The sequence below is a fragment of the Mustelus asterias genome, chromosome X (genome assembly GCF_964213995.1).
Source record: "Mustelus asterias chromosome X, sMusAst1.hap1.1, whole genome shotgun sequence".
Taxonomy (NCBI): domain Eukaryota; kingdom Metazoa; phylum Chordata; class Chondrichthyes; order Carcharhiniformes; family Triakidae; genus Mustelus; species Mustelus asterias.
In genome coordinates this window covers 4,485,882-4,501,257 of record NC_135834.1, presented here as the reverse complement: position 1 = coordinate 4,501,257, position 15,376 = coordinate 4,485,882, and the positions used below count along the sequence as shown (strand labels likewise).

Here is a 15,376-nt window from a genome sequence, read left to right as displayed (position 1 = left end):
ATGTTCCCAATGGTGGGGGAGTCCAAAATTAGGGTAATGTAAAGTAAAGTTTATTTATTAGTCACAAGTGGGCTTACATTAACACTGCAATGAAGTTACTATGAAAATCCCCCAGTTGCCACACTCTGGCACCTGTTTGGGTAACACTGAGGGAGAATTTAGCACGGCCAATGCACCCTAACCAGCACGTCTTTCGGACTGTGGGAGGAAACCGGAGCACCCGGAGGAAACCCACGCAGACACGGGGAGCAACCTCCACACAGACAGTGACCCAAGCCAGGAATCGAACCTGAGTCCCTGGTGCTGTGAGGCAGCAGTGCTAACCACTGTACCACCGTGCCACTTACTCCATGTCTAAATGCAGCAAGACCTGGAAAATATCCAGGCTTGGGCTGACAAGTGGTGAGTAACATTCACACCACACAAGTGCCAGGCAATGACCATCACCAACAAGAGAGAATCTAACCATCGCCCCTTGACGTTCAATGGTGTTACCACCACTGAATCCCCCACTGTCAACATCCTGGGGGTTACCATTGACCAGAAACTCAACTGGACCCAGCCATATAAACACTGTGGCTACAAGAGCAGGTCAGAGACTGGGAATCCTGCGGTGAGTAACTCACCTCCTGACTCCCCAAAGCCTGTCCACCATCTACAAGGCACAAGTCAGGAGTGTGATGGAATACTCCCCACTTGCCTGGATGGGTGCAGTTCCAACAACACTCAAGAAGCTCAACACCATCCAGGACAAAGCAGCCCCGCTTGATTGGCACCACATCTACAAACATCCAAAGATGTGCAGGTTAGGTGGATCGGCCATGCTAAATTGCCCCTTAGTGTCAGGGGGCTAGCTAGGGTAAATGCATAGGTTATAGGGATAGGGGCTGGGTGGGATTGTGGTCGGTGCAGACTCAATGGGCCAAATGGCCTCCTTCTGCACTGTAGGGATTCTATGGATTCTATGATCCACTCCCTCCACCACCGACGCTCAGTAGCAGCAGTGTGTACCATCTACAAGACGCACTGCAGGGGCACACTAAGGCTCTTTAGACAGCACCTTCCAAACACACGACCACTTCCATCTAGAAGGACAAGGGCAGCAGATACCTGGAAACACCACCACCTGGAGATTCCCCTCCAAGCCACTCACCATCCTGACTTGGAAATATATCGGCCATTTCTTCACAGTGGCTGGGTCAAAATCCTGGAACTCCCTCCCTAACAGCACTGTGGGTGTACCTACACCACAGACTGACTGATGTCCAATAACAATCCTGGAACTCCCTCCCTAACTGCACTGTGGATGTACCTACACCACATGGGCTGAATGATGTCCAATAACAATCCTGGAACCCCCTCCCTAACAGAACTGTGGGTGTACCTACACCACATGGACTGACTGATGTCCAATAACAGTCCTGGAACTCTTTCCCTAACAGCACTGTGGGTGTACCTACACCACATGGACTGACTGATGTCCAATAACAATCCTGGAACTCCCTCCCTAACAGCACTGTGGTTGTACCTACACCACATGGACAGACTGATGCCCAATAACAATCCTGGAACTCCCTCCCTAACAGCACTGTGGGTGTACCTACACCACATGGACTGCAGTGGGTTCAAGAAGGCAGCTCACCACCACCTTCTCAAGGGGCAATTAGGGATGGTCAATAAATGCTGGCCCAGCCAGCGACAATTAGGGAGTTCCAGGATTATTATTGGACATCAATCAATCCATGTGGTGTAGGTACACCCACAGTGCTGTTAGGGAGGGAGTTCCAGGATTGTTATTGGACATCAGTCAGTCCATGTGGTGTAGGTACACCCACAGTGCTGTTAGGGAGGGAGTTCCAGGATTGTTATTGGACATCAGTCAGTCCAGGTGGTGTAGGTACACCCACAGTGCTGTTAGGGAGGGAGTTCCAGGATTGTTATTGGACATGTCAGTCCATGTGGTGTAGGTACACCCACAGTGCTGTTAGGGAGGGAGTTCCAGGATTGTTATTGGACATCAGTCAGTCCAGGTGGTGTAGGTACACCCACAGTGCTGTTAGGGAGGGAGTTCCAGGATTGTTACTGGACATCAGTCAGTCCATGTGGTGTAGGTACACCCACAGTGCTGTTAGGGAGAGAGTTCCAGGATTGTTATTGGACATCAGTCAGTCCATGTGGTGTAGGTGCACCCACAGTGCTGTTAGGGAGGGAGTTCCAGGATTGTTATTGGACATCAGTCAGTCCATGTGGTGTAGGTACACCCACAGTGCTGTTAGAGAGGGAGTTCCAGGATTGTTATTGGACATGTCAGTCCATGTGGTGTAGGTACACCCACAGTGCTGTTAGGGAGGGAGTTCCAGGATTGTTATTGGACATCAGTCAGTCCAGGTGGTGTAGGTACACCCACAGTGCTGTTAGGGAGGGAGTTCCAGGATTGTTACTGGACATCAGTCAGTCCATGTGGTGTAGGTACACCCACAGTGCTGTTAGGGAGAGAGTTCCAGGATTGTTATTGGACATCAGTCAGTCCATGTGGTGTAGGTACACCCACAGTGCTGTTAGGGAAGGAGTTCCAGGTTTGTTATTGGACATCAGTCAGTCCATGTGGTGTAGGTACACCCACAGTGCTGTTAGGGAGGGAGTTCCAGGATTGTTATTGGACATCAGTCAGTCCGTGTGGTGTAGGTACACCCACAGTGCTGTTACCTTACAAGGCACTGCATGCCACAATGTGAACCAATGCCACAGGATATGCACTGGTTGACATATTAAGTTTCATCTATACAGCATGCACTACCACACACTTTTGATCATTTTGTGTCCCTGCCAATCATAGGCAAATTTATTCTCCCACACTTTGGACTAATTCCAGCTCCCCGAGCCCTCTGTTTCCATTATCCACATCTGGATGCTTTGAGCAAGCTTCTCAATAGCAAATGAAGAAACTCAATTTGGGGCAAATTGTTAATCAGCACGTCTAACAAATCCGATCATTTACCTAGAATCCCTACAGTGCAGAAGGCCATTTGGCCCATCGAGGCTGTACTGACCACAATCCCACCCAGGCCCTATCCCCGTAACCCCACATATTATCCTGTTAGTCCTCCTGACACTAAGGGGCAATTTAGCATGGACAATCCAGCTAACCTGCACATCTTTGGATACTAAGGGACAATTTAGCATGGCCAATCCACCGAACCTGCACATCTTTGGACTGTGGGAGGAAACTGGAGCACCCGGAGGAAACCCACGCAGACACGGGGAGAATGTGCAAACTCCACACAGACAGTGTGGCGGCATGGACAAGTTGGGCCAAAGGGCCTGTTCCCATGCTGTAAACCTCTATGACTCTATGACAGTGACCCAAGCCAGGAATCGAACCTGGGTCCCTGGCGCTGCGAGGCAGCAGTGCTAACCACTGTGCCACCGTGCCGTACCAGGTCCACCTCTCACACTCAGCCATGTTTCCAGATGTAAAGCAATCTTCAAACGCGGTGCAATCTCTGCTGTTCACCTCAAGCAATCGATGACACCTCTTTGCTCGAAAGAATGCAAGCTATTTTGACCTTGCTTAAAAAAATAGCACGTTCCCAGACTCAAGACATGGATGGATGTAACAATTAGTGTTAACAGAGCATCTTCATCATCCCAAGGTACTGCACAGGAGAATTACCTGACAAAATTTGATCTAAAGTCACGTAGAGGAGATATGAGAAGATCAAAAGCTTGGTCAAAGAGGTCGATTTTAAGGAGTGTGTAAAAAGACAGGCAGAGAGGTGGAGCTGTTTAGGGAGGTCAAACCTCGGCTGCTGAAAGCAAGTCTGAAGGGTCCCATATAAAACATAAGAACATAAGAAATAGGAGCAGGAGTAGGCCATCTCGCCCCTCGAGCCTGCCCCGCCATTCAATAAGATCATGGCTGATCTGAAGTGGATCAGTTCCACTTACCCACCTGATCCCTATAACCCCTAATTCCCTTACCGATCAGGAATCCATCTATCCGTGATTTAAACATATTCAACGAGGTAGCCTCCACCACTTCAGTGGGCAGAGAATTCCAGAGATTCACCACCCTCTGAGAGAAGAAGTTCCTCCTCAACTCTATCCTAAACTGACCCCCCTTTATTTTGAGGCTGTGCCCTCTAGTTCTAGTTTCCTTTCTAAGTGGAAAGAATCTCTCCACCTCTACCCTATCCAGCCCCTTCATTATCTTATAGGTCTCTATAAGATCCCCCCTCAGCCTTCTAAATTCCAACGAGTACAAACCCAATCTGCTCAGTCTCTCCTCATAGTCAATACCCCTCATCTCTGGTATCAACCTGGTGAACCTTCTCTGCACTCCCTCCAAGGCCAATATATCCTTCCGCTAATAAGGAAATAAACATTCTGTATTCATGCAAAAGAGTGTCTAACACAAATTTGTGTGTAACATTAGTTGTTTCTCAGCAATCCAGTTTGTGAAGGATAGAACTGGAACCAATCTTTACACACTTCTATTTATTTACAGTGATACACAGTCTAAACACGCCCCTCCTCGTTCAACACTCGCAGTTTCAGTCTGTTCCCATATATAGCAACACAAGTGAATCCCAGCTAATGCTCACACAATTCTCGCTCTTTGAATAAAAGTTTAGAGATGGAATTCTCCGATCTCGTAGGCCCCACAACCGCTGCCAGCGAGAACGGAGAATTTGGCGCTCAGCCAAAAGTCCATTCACCACAGACTGGAGAATCCCAGCTGCAGGAGCAGGTTAGGTGGATTGGCCATGCTAAATTGCCCCTTCGTGTCCAAAGATGTGCAGGTTAGGTGGATTGGCCATGCTAAATTGCCCCTTCGTGTCCAAAGATGTGCAGGTTAGGTGGATTGGCCATACTAAATTGTCCCTTAGTGTCCAAAGATGTGCAGGTTAGGTGGATTGGCCATGCTAAATTGTCCCTTAGTGTCCAAAGATGTGCAGGTTAGGTGGATTGGCCATGCTAAATTGTCCCTTAGTGTCCAAAGATGTGCAGGTTAGGTAGATTGGCCATGCTAAATTGTCCCTTAGTGTCCAAAGATGTGCAGGTTAGGTGGATTGGCCATGCTAAATTGTCCCTTAGTGTCCAAAGATGTGTAGGTTAGGTGGATTGGCCATCCTAAATTGCCCCTTCGTGTCCAAAGATGTGCAGGTTAGGTGGATTGGCCATGCTAAATTGTCCCTTAGTGTCCAAAGATGTGCAGGTTAGGTAGATTGGCCATGCTAAATTGTCCCTTAGTGTCCAAAGATGTGCAGGTTAGGTGGATTGACCATGCTAAATTGCTCCTTAGTGTCCAAAGATGTGCAGGTTAGGTGGATTGGCCATGCTAAATTGCCCCTCAGTGTCCAAAGATGTGCAGGTTAGGTGGATTGGCCATGCTAAATTACCCCTTACTGTCCAAAGATGTGCAGGTTAGGTGGGTTGGCCATGCTAATTTGTCTCTTACTGTCCAAAGATGTGTAGGTTAGGTGGATTGGCCATGCTAAATTGCCCCTTAGTGTCCAAAGATGTGTAGGTTAGGTGGATTGGCCATGCTAATTTGTCTCTTACTGTCCAAAGATGTGCAGGTTAGGGGGATTGGCCATGCTAAATGCAAAACCCTGTGGCTAGTTTCTCTTATTAAATAAATTCCTTTTATTCCTAACAAAGCCTGAAGTCTCTTGACGACGCTTAAGAGTTCCACAACATAACAATTGGTAATACTACTGCAGGAATCTCTTCTTCCACGATTGGAGGTACTTTCTCTGGTATGGGAGTGTTTACTGACACAAGGGTCACTTCTGGTTCTGTATTTGCACTGTGCATTCTTACTCGAAGCTTTCACCCCATTTCACCAGTCTGTGAACTTTCCTTCTTAGACAACATCCCGAACGTTTCATCAATATTCAACCAATTGCCAATTGCTTTTCCTGCAGGTCTCAGTTGCCACAGTCCTCCATTCATCCAGCCCTTCTGAAGTATATCAATCCCATACCCACTCTGGGTATTTGGCCTGTGGATGCGATAGCCCCATGTCTCATGAACACCCATATTCTCACTATCCAGCCATTAATCTTCCATATTCTGTCCTTCAGGACGTTTATCACAAAATACATAAGCGTTGGATGCACAAGTTTGCTGATGACACCACCATAGTGGGTCAGAACTCAAACAATGACGAGACAGAGTCCAGGAAAGAGATACAGAATCTGGTAAGCCAGTGCGATGACAATAATCTCTCCCTCAATGTTAATAAAATGAAAGGGATAATCATCGACCTCAGGAAGCATAGTGGAGAACATGCACCTGTTTATGTCAACGGGGACGAAGTGGAAATGGTTGAGAGCTTCAAGTTTCTAGGTGTTAAGATCACCAACAACCTGTCCTGGTCCCCCCACGCCGACACTATAGTTAAGAAAGCCCCACCAACGCCTCTACTTTCTCAGGAGGCTAAGGAAATTTGGCATGTCAGCTACGACTCTCACCAACTTTTACAGATGCACCATAGAAAGCATTCTTTCCGGATGTATCACAGCTCGGTCTGGCTCCTGCTCTCCCAAGACTGCAAGGAACTACAAAGAGTCGTGAACATAGCCCAGTCCATCACTCAAACCAGCCTCCCATCCATTGACTCTGTCTACACTTCCCGCTGCCTCGGAAAAACAGCCACCGTAATCAAGGACCCCCCCACGCACCCCGGACATTCTCTCTTCCACCTTCTTCTGTCAGGAAAAAGATACAAAAGTCTGAGAACATGTACCAATCGGCTCAAGAACAGCTTCTTCCCTGCTGCTGTCAGACTTTTGAATGGACTTATCATATATTAAGTTGATCTTTCTCTACACCCTATCTGTAACTGTAACACTATATTCTGCACCCTCTCCTTTCCTTCTCCCCTATGTACTCTATGAACGGTATGCTTTGTCTGTATAGTGCGCAAGAAACAATACTTTTCACTGTATCCCAATACATGTGACAATAATAAATCAAACATTAAGCTGATCTTTCTCTACACCCTATCTGTAACTGTAACACTACATTCTGCACCCTCTCCTTTCCGTCTCCGTTGTGTACTCTATGAACGGTATGCTTTGTCTGTATAGCGTGCAAGAAACAATACTTTTCACTGTATCCCAATACATGTGACAATAATAAATCAAATCAAAATGGCTTACTCCATTGAGGAGGAATATTACAAATCTCTTTCGTCTCAGTGTTGTGTCATCACCAAGTAGAATTTTTATACTCCTCAACTTTCCAGTGATCATTTCTGCTTCACGGATTAAGATAATGGGCGGAACCTTCCAGCCACGCTCGCCCCACCAAGACTGGAAATCCCCGCCCAAAGTCAAAAGACCTTTGTGAGGTCCGTGTTGTGGTAATATAGACAGGGCCTAGTTTTAAGGCTGATTAAATTGGATATCCTAAATTAAAGAATTGGGCATATTAAAATCAAACAGTCAAACCTCGGGTAGGCCAGACTTGACTATGATCAAATATATAAAGACACAGGAAGATGTCTGGGTCTGGCCTATCAATCACCCATCAAAATTCATTACACTCCACTGAGACCCAGCAGGAGATCATTGCACCCCATTGAACTACACCGGCCTATTGTTAGAAGCCCAGATCAGGCCAGACTTTGTCACCTAGCGTTCCTGCAGTTACCTATCTGGCAACAGGTTACCCCTGCATGGAGATGGACACCTGGGGGCGGGCCCCGGTGTCCTGTCAGGCAGACATCAAGAAACCCACTGGGTGTTGGGACCCCCCCACTCCCGAGACGTCATTGGCTGGAAGCCAGAGAAGTTTCTGGAAAGGCAGACAGGCAGGGGGATAAAGGTACACATCTCAGACACACCAGCAGCGAAGACTCGACGAGGGAGGCGACTTGGACCATTTGGAAGACTGACCAGAGAAGGAAGGAAGGAAGAAGCTGCCATCGAGACTCACCTTCGTGACGACGGACCAGAGGGACTCAGAGAATCGGGCCTGCAGTTTAACCAAACCATCTTTATGGGTAGTATACTTGAATCTGGGGTATCCTCTTGTTTTATGTGGGTAATTTAAGGGTTAATAGTGTTATTATTAATAAACTTATTGAACCTTTACTTGTGTTTGTCCTTTGTCCATCTTGCAAATAAGGGCACCGGGGTAAAACCTTGGAGTAAGCAAACTGGTAGAAAGTATCTGAGAATTAACAGGTACAACAGTGTCCTGCCTGCCACGATTCCAGTGGCGTGCAGGACGGGAAAATTCAGCCCAATATGTTAACAAAAGTTGCACCGCGTACTGCCGAAGTACACCGCATGCATGGTACCACACAGTTAAAGAAGTCAGCGGCTAACGCGTTCACCAGGGGTGACCAGTACAGTTCAGAATCATCATTATCTTCAACCTCTCCCTCAGGATTCTCTTTTGTCATATGTCAGGTCGAGGACCCTCTTCACTTTGGGCAGTTAACCACATTCCTTGGGTGGTTCCTGGGGTTCGTTCGCCAAATTATTGCTGTTAGAATTCTATCGTCTGCTGCAATTGCCAGAGCTGCTGAAGGTGCTTTCATCCCCGAATTTAATCCTTCTGTTCTGTTGACACCTGCATCTGTTTCAAAATCTGGGAATCATCGAGTCTTCTTTTCTTTATGTGCGGCAGAAATGTCTCATTTGCTTGACAAAGGTGGAAATAAATGACTGTATCCTTAGGAATTCTATGGCGGCAGATATCTGCTCTATAGGGTACCCTCTCCGAGAGCTCGACAGCATCCAGGACAAAGCAGCCCCGCTTGATTGGCCCCCCATCCACAAACATTCACTCCCTCCACCACCGACGCTCAGTAGCAGCAGTGTGTACCATCTACAAGATGCACTGCAGCAACTCGCCAAGGCTCCTTAGACAGCACCTTCCAAACCCACAACCTCTACCATCTAGAAGGACAAGGGCAGCAGATATATGGGAACACCCCCACCTGGAGATTCCCCTCCAAGCCACTCACCATCCTGACTTGGAAATATATCGGCCATTCCTTCACTGTCGCTGGGTCAAAATCCTGGAATTCCCTCCCTAACGGCATTGTGGGTCAACCCACAGAACATGGACAGCAGTGATTCAAGATGGCGGCTCACCACCACCTTCTCAAGGGGCAACTAGGGATGGGCAATAAATGCAATAAAAGTTAGAACTATTTGCTGGTCCACACAAAACACCTTCGTGCCATCCAGTAACTTGAAAGGCTAGTATCAAGTTGGGGGATCCCAAAATTGAATCGTCAACCATTTAAAAGTCCGTGACATATCCTGCTACGCAATTAGCAACCATCTCCAAAACGGATCTAACCCGGACTCATTTTGACATTGAACAAATCACCTTTCCTGCAAATCTGATCCAAGATTGGAATGTAAAAATCTTCATCTATATCCAACTGTCAAGCATCCAGCTGACAAAAACTATTTACTTTGGACGGGCAGAAAGCGACATTACCTTCTCTCCTCTTTGGTGGGAGTATAAACCCGCATCTCCACTTCATTCCCCCACTGTCATATGCTTCAGACTCTGAGAACTTCGGAGGGTAATCAGACCCCAACAATTTACCCTGACTTTCGACCATTTTCCACAATGGCCACTAGGGTTTCAGCTGTCAGAAGAAAGATGTCTTAGTTTCCAACATTCACCCTGAGACAACCCTCTGCTGCCACCATGTTTTCTTTTTTTCCCGAAAGCCACGTGGGTTCCCAATCCTTTACGCACTTTTGTGAGCATTTATTTGCAGAGATACACATTCCAAGCATGCACCTCCTAGCCCATGAAGCACAGTTTTTGGTCTGTTGGAGTATAGGTCAATCCCACGCCAATGCCCACCACCTCCGGAGAAGGAATCACAATTAGACAACACTTGGCTCAAATTCCTTACGCATAAAGCAGCGATAAAGCACAAACCAACAAGTAGGGAATGGACCAATAAGACATGACAACAGCAGCTAGATAACCTTCCAACAACGAACTACAAAGGACGCACTAAAACGAGTAACCGTGTGTTGACAAATAGTACCACTCATCAATAAAGGACTTTCAACTGAATCACTGAGAATATATATTCTGCAAATCCTTATGGTGACCATTCCCTGGTGAGGGATTCTCTGCCCACCTTTATTCGTGGAAATGTCCGAATATAAAGGCAATGAAACATGATTTACTCGAAATAATAAAAACTTACCTCAATAACCGAAAACAGTATCCGCCTGTTTTCCAGTGGGGACTGTTCTGGGAACCCACAATCTGGATTCCACGTGGTTTGCTAACCTCCATCATGGTCAGCTGAGAAAGGCAGCAGACTACTTTTCCCAGCATGCACTTGCGCATACAGAGAATCATAGAATAGAATCATAGAATCCCTACAGTGCAAAAGGAGGCCATTCGGCCTATCGAGCCTGCACGAACAACAGGTCCTATCCCAAACCCCACATACTTACCCTGCTAGTCCCTCAAACCCACACATCTTTGGATCCTAAGGGGCAATTTAGCATGGCCAATCCACCGAACCTGCACATCTTTGGACACTAAGGGCAATTTAGCATGGCCAATCCACCTAACCGACACATCAATAGAGTGTGAGAGGAAACCGGAGCACCCGGAGAAAACCCACGCAGACACAGGGAGAACGTGCAAACTCCACACACACAGTGACCCAAGCTGGGAATCGAACCCGGGACCCTGGCACTGTGAGGCAGCAGTGCTAACCACTGCACCACCCATTAAAATTTTATTGACTAGTGTGACAAGTAAGGCTGACATTAACACTGCAATGACGTTACTGTGAAAATCCCCTGGTCGCGACACTCCTGTTTGGGTACACTGAGGGAGAATTTAGCACGGCCAATCCACCTGACCAGCACGTCTTTCAGACTGTGGGAGGAAACCCACGCAGACACGGGGAGAATGTCAGACTCCGCACAGACAGTGACCCAAGCTGGGAATCGAACCTGGGTTCCTGGTGCCGTGAGGCAGCAGTGCTAAGCACTGGGCCACCGGGTCTTCAAGACTGACAGAAAGACTATTCATAATGTGGGCCATAACGTGTTTTTTTCTAATATAAGAACATCCTGCCTCCTGCACCACAGTGAAAAGTCACTGAGAAATCTCTCCAGGGAAACCATTCTTGGAGTGCAGTGAAAGTAGCCAGAATGTAGGGTTTTTTTGGTCGAAATGATCTTTCCAAAACGAGGTCAGAGAAATAAGACAGACATGAATAAATTCAACAGGAAATTCAGGAAAAAACCCTTTTACGCGATGTAGTTTGAAAGTGGAATTTGCTACCACACGGAGTAGTTGAGGTGGATAGCACAGATGTGCTTGAAGGGTAGCCAGCTAAGTAGACAAAGGGGGAAGGAATTGAAGGATATGGTAAAGTAGAATGAGGAGTGATCATAGAATCCCTCCAGTGCAGAAAGAGGCCATTCGGCCCATCGAGCCTGCACCGACAACAATCCCACCCAGGCCCTATCCCCGTAACCCCATGCATTCATCCTGCTAGTCCCCCTGACACGAAGGGACAATTTAGCATGGCCAATCCACCTAATCTGCACATCTTTGGACATTAAGGGACAATTTAGCACGGCCAATCCACCTAACCTGCACATCTTTGGACACTAAGAGACAATTTAGCATGGCCAATCCACCTAACCTGCACATCTTTGGACACTAAGGGGACAATTTAGCATGGCCAATCCGCCTAACCTGCACATCTTTGGACTGTGGGAGGAAACCAGAGCACCCGGAGGAAACCCACGCAGACACGGGGAGAAGGTGCAGACTCCGCACAGACAGTGACCCAAGCTGGGAATCGAACCCAGGTCCCTGGCACTGTGAGGCAGCAGCGCTAACCACTGTGCCACCGTGCCACCCTAGATGAGCAGCAAATGATTTTTTTCCATGCCATAAGTGACACAAAATGCACAGACTGTCCAACTGTCCCCGAATCACTTTAGAAAGCAGAAACAAAGCTAGCATGCACCCTGTACACCTCAGACACTGCAACACAAAGGTATCAAAAGGAGTGAAACGTCGTCCATTTGTACTTTTTGAACCTCAGTACGCTGGCCTCTCCCCAAGGGCAGGAGGAAACGATGTATAAGCCATAACAATCTTCTCCATGCCCAGAATATGCCTACTTAAATCACATCCCCCACCTAAGCAGTTCCTTAAAGAGGCAGGCCATATTAGACACAGCAGTTATAGCATGCTCCAGACTGTAGTTAGACCATAAGATATCGGAGCAGAATTAGGCCATTCGGCCCATCGAGTGCACCGCCATGGCTGATACGTTTCTCAACCTCATTCTTCCGCCTTTTCCCCATAACCTTTGACCCCCTTACCAATCAAGAACCTATCTATCTCTGTCTTAAATACACTCAGTGACCCGGCCTCCTCTGTGCCAATGAATTCCACAGATTCACCACCCTCTGGCTGAAGAAATTCCTCCTCATCTCGGTTCTAAAGGGTCGTCCCTTTATTCTGAGGCTGTGCCCTCGGATCCCAGTCTCTCCGACTAATGGGAACATCTTCCCCACGTCCACTCTATCCAGGGCCTTTCTGTATTCTGTAAGTTTCAATGAGATTCCCCCCTCATCCTTCTAAACTCCATCGAGTACAGACCCAGTTCATTGTGGTCTTTACTAAAATTCATGATCATCTCACTGGTCCTACATTCTCCTCTGTGCTTTTATTTCTGTGGAATCGTTCCTTAACTCCCCCGGCACGTGACGGTGTGATCAAAATGATGTACCTGTGTCGGCCGTGTTGGGGTTGAAGACAGTGTTGGTGTACGTGACAAACTGGAGTTGGCGGTTCAGGTTGTCCGCGTGAGAGCTCGAGAGAGACAGACGCATCTCCCCCTCGCCTTCGATCGTCACCTCGTCGACCTCTGCTGCCACGTCAAAGGTTCCCAAAGTTGCCGTGAGATTGACCTGTAAAATAAGAGGCCAGCTGGATAATGCGGAGACTGAGGCAGGGAGCAACTGAACAACCTGGCATCCTGTGGGGTCAAATCCCGTGATTTGCCACAGGTTAAGCCCCATTATGTTCTTTACAAATTGCCAAATTACCCCTTAGTGTCCAAAGATGTGTAGGTTAGGTGGATTGGCCATGCTAAATTGTCCCTTAGTGTCCAAAGATGTGTAGGTTAGGTGGATTGGCCATGCTAAATTGCCCCTTAGTGTCCAAAGATGTGTAGGTTAGGTGGATTGGCCATGCTAAATTGCCCCTTAGTGTCCAAAGATGTGTAGGTTAGGTGGATTGGCCATGCTAAATTACCCCTTAGTGTCCAAAGATGTGCTGGTTAGGTGGATTGGCCATGCTAAATTGTCCCTTAGTGTCCAAAGATGTGCAGGTTAGGTGGATTGGCCGTGCTAAATTGCCCCTTAGTGTCCAAAGATGTGCGGGTTAGGTGGATTGGCCATGCTAAATTGCCCCTTAGTGTCCAAAGATGTGCAGGTTAGGTGGATTGGCCATGCTAAATTGCCCCTTAGTATCCAAAGATGTGCAGGTTAGGGGGATTGGCCATACTAAATTGCTCCTTAGGGTCCAAAGATGTGTAGGTTTGGTGGATTGGCCATGCTAAATTGCCCCTTAGTATCCAAAGATGTGCAGGTTAGGTGGATTGGCCATGCTAAATTGCCCCTTAGTGTCCAAAGATGTGTAGGTTAGGTGGATTGGCCATGCTAAATTGCCCCTTAGTGTCAAAAGATGTGTAGGTTAGGTGGATTGGCCATGCTAAATTGCCCCTTAGTATCCAAAGATGTGCAGGTTAGGTGGATTGGCCATGCTAAATTGCCCCTTAGTGTCCAAAGATGTGTAGGTTAGGTGGATTGGCCATGCTAAATTGCCCCTTAGTATCCAAAGATGTGCAGGTTAGGTGGATTGGCCATGCTAAATTGCCCCTTAGTGTCCAAAGATGTGCGGGTTAGGTGGATTGGCCATGCTAAATTGCCCCTTAGTGTCCAAAGATGTGCGGGTTAGGTGGATTGGCCATGCTAAATTGCCCCTTAGTGTCCAAAGATGTGCAGGTTAGGTGGATTGGCCATGCTAAATTGCCCCTTAGTATCCAAAGATGTGCAGGTTAGGGGGATTGGCCATACTAAATTGCTCCTTAGGGTCCAAAGATGTGTAGGTTTGGTGGATTGGCCATGCTAAATTGCCCCTTAGTATCCAAAGATGTGCAGGTTAGGTGGATTGGCCATGGTAAATTGCCGCTTAGTATCCAAAGATGTGTAGGTTAGGTGGATTGGCCATGCTAAATTGCTCCTTAGTATCCAAAGATGTGCAGGTTAGGTGGATTGGCCATGCTAAATTGTCCCTTAGTGTCCAAAGATGTGCAGGTTAGGTGGATTGGCCGTGCTAAATTGTCCCTTAGTGTCCAAAGATGTGTAGGTTAGGTGGATTGGCCGTGCTAAATTGTCCCTTAGTGTCCAAAGATGTGTAGGTTAGGTGGATTGGCCGTGCTAAATTGTCCCTTAGTGTCCAAAGATGTGTAGGTTAGGTGGATTGGCCGTGCTAAATTGTCCCTTAGTGTCCAAAGATGTGCAGGTTAGGTGGATTGGCCGTGCTAAATTGTCCCTTAGTGTCCAAAGATGTGTAGGTTAGGTGGATTGGCCATGCTAAATTGCTCCTTCGTGTCCAAAGATGTGCAGGTTAGGTGGATTGGCCATGCTAAATTGCCCCTTCGTGTCAGGCTAAATTATTAGGGGAAATACGTGGGGTTACGGGAATAGGGTGGGATTGTGGTTGGTGCAGATTCGATGGGGTGAATGGTCTCCTTCTGCACTGTCGGGATTGTTTGACCAAAACATTGCAACAACTTTGATTTATCGAGCATCTTTAACGTCGTAACACATCCAAGAGATGCTTTGAACATAACATTTTTAAAATGGTCAGCGACACACATAAGGAGATGATTTGGTCGGGACTTTCCGTTGCCTATCGCGTTGGGCGGGTTCCGTGACGGGACTGGAAAACCTCACGAGAACAGCCAAATTGCGTGTCACGTTGACGCGAGCGGGTGACAAGATTCCCCTCCCGCCGTGTGCATTTCAGCATTGGGGAATATCATTTGAATGAATTAGCGGAGTCGAGGTGACGGGGAGGCGGGGGGGGGTGCGTTTGAACCGGCCTGTCAAGGGACTGCCAGTCTGGCCTTTCTTGCCCAGTGCCACTGGGCAGAGCATGAAGGATGCATCAGCCCATGCATTGGCACTGAAAAAGCTGCCTCAGCTTCCGATGTTGCCCACAAGGCTCCTGGTGTGTCGCGACCCCTACGGAAACAGTGTCAGCTGGAATGCGGCAGATACTGTGTAGCCCACATATTTAGCACACTAACAGCCTGTTCCGAAGG

At 47.6% G+C, this 15,376-nt stretch overlaps 1 protein-coding gene across 2 annotated transcripts in view; it reads right to left on the bottom strand.

Annotated features, from left to right (window-relative positions):
• Positions 1 to 15,376, bottom strand: part of LOC144481890 (beta-1,4 N-acetylgalactosaminyltransferase 1-like) — a 100,554-nt gene that overhangs the window by 39,518 nt on the left and 45,660 nt on the right. For both annotated transcript variants that reach the window (XM_078201051.1, XM_078201050.1), the window contains exon 6: positions 12,773 to 12,953. In XM_078201051.1, the coding sequence (XP_078057177.1) occupies positions 12,773 to 12,953 (181 nt within the window). The remainder of the gene's footprint in view (positions 1 to 12,772; positions 12,954 to 15,376) is intronic.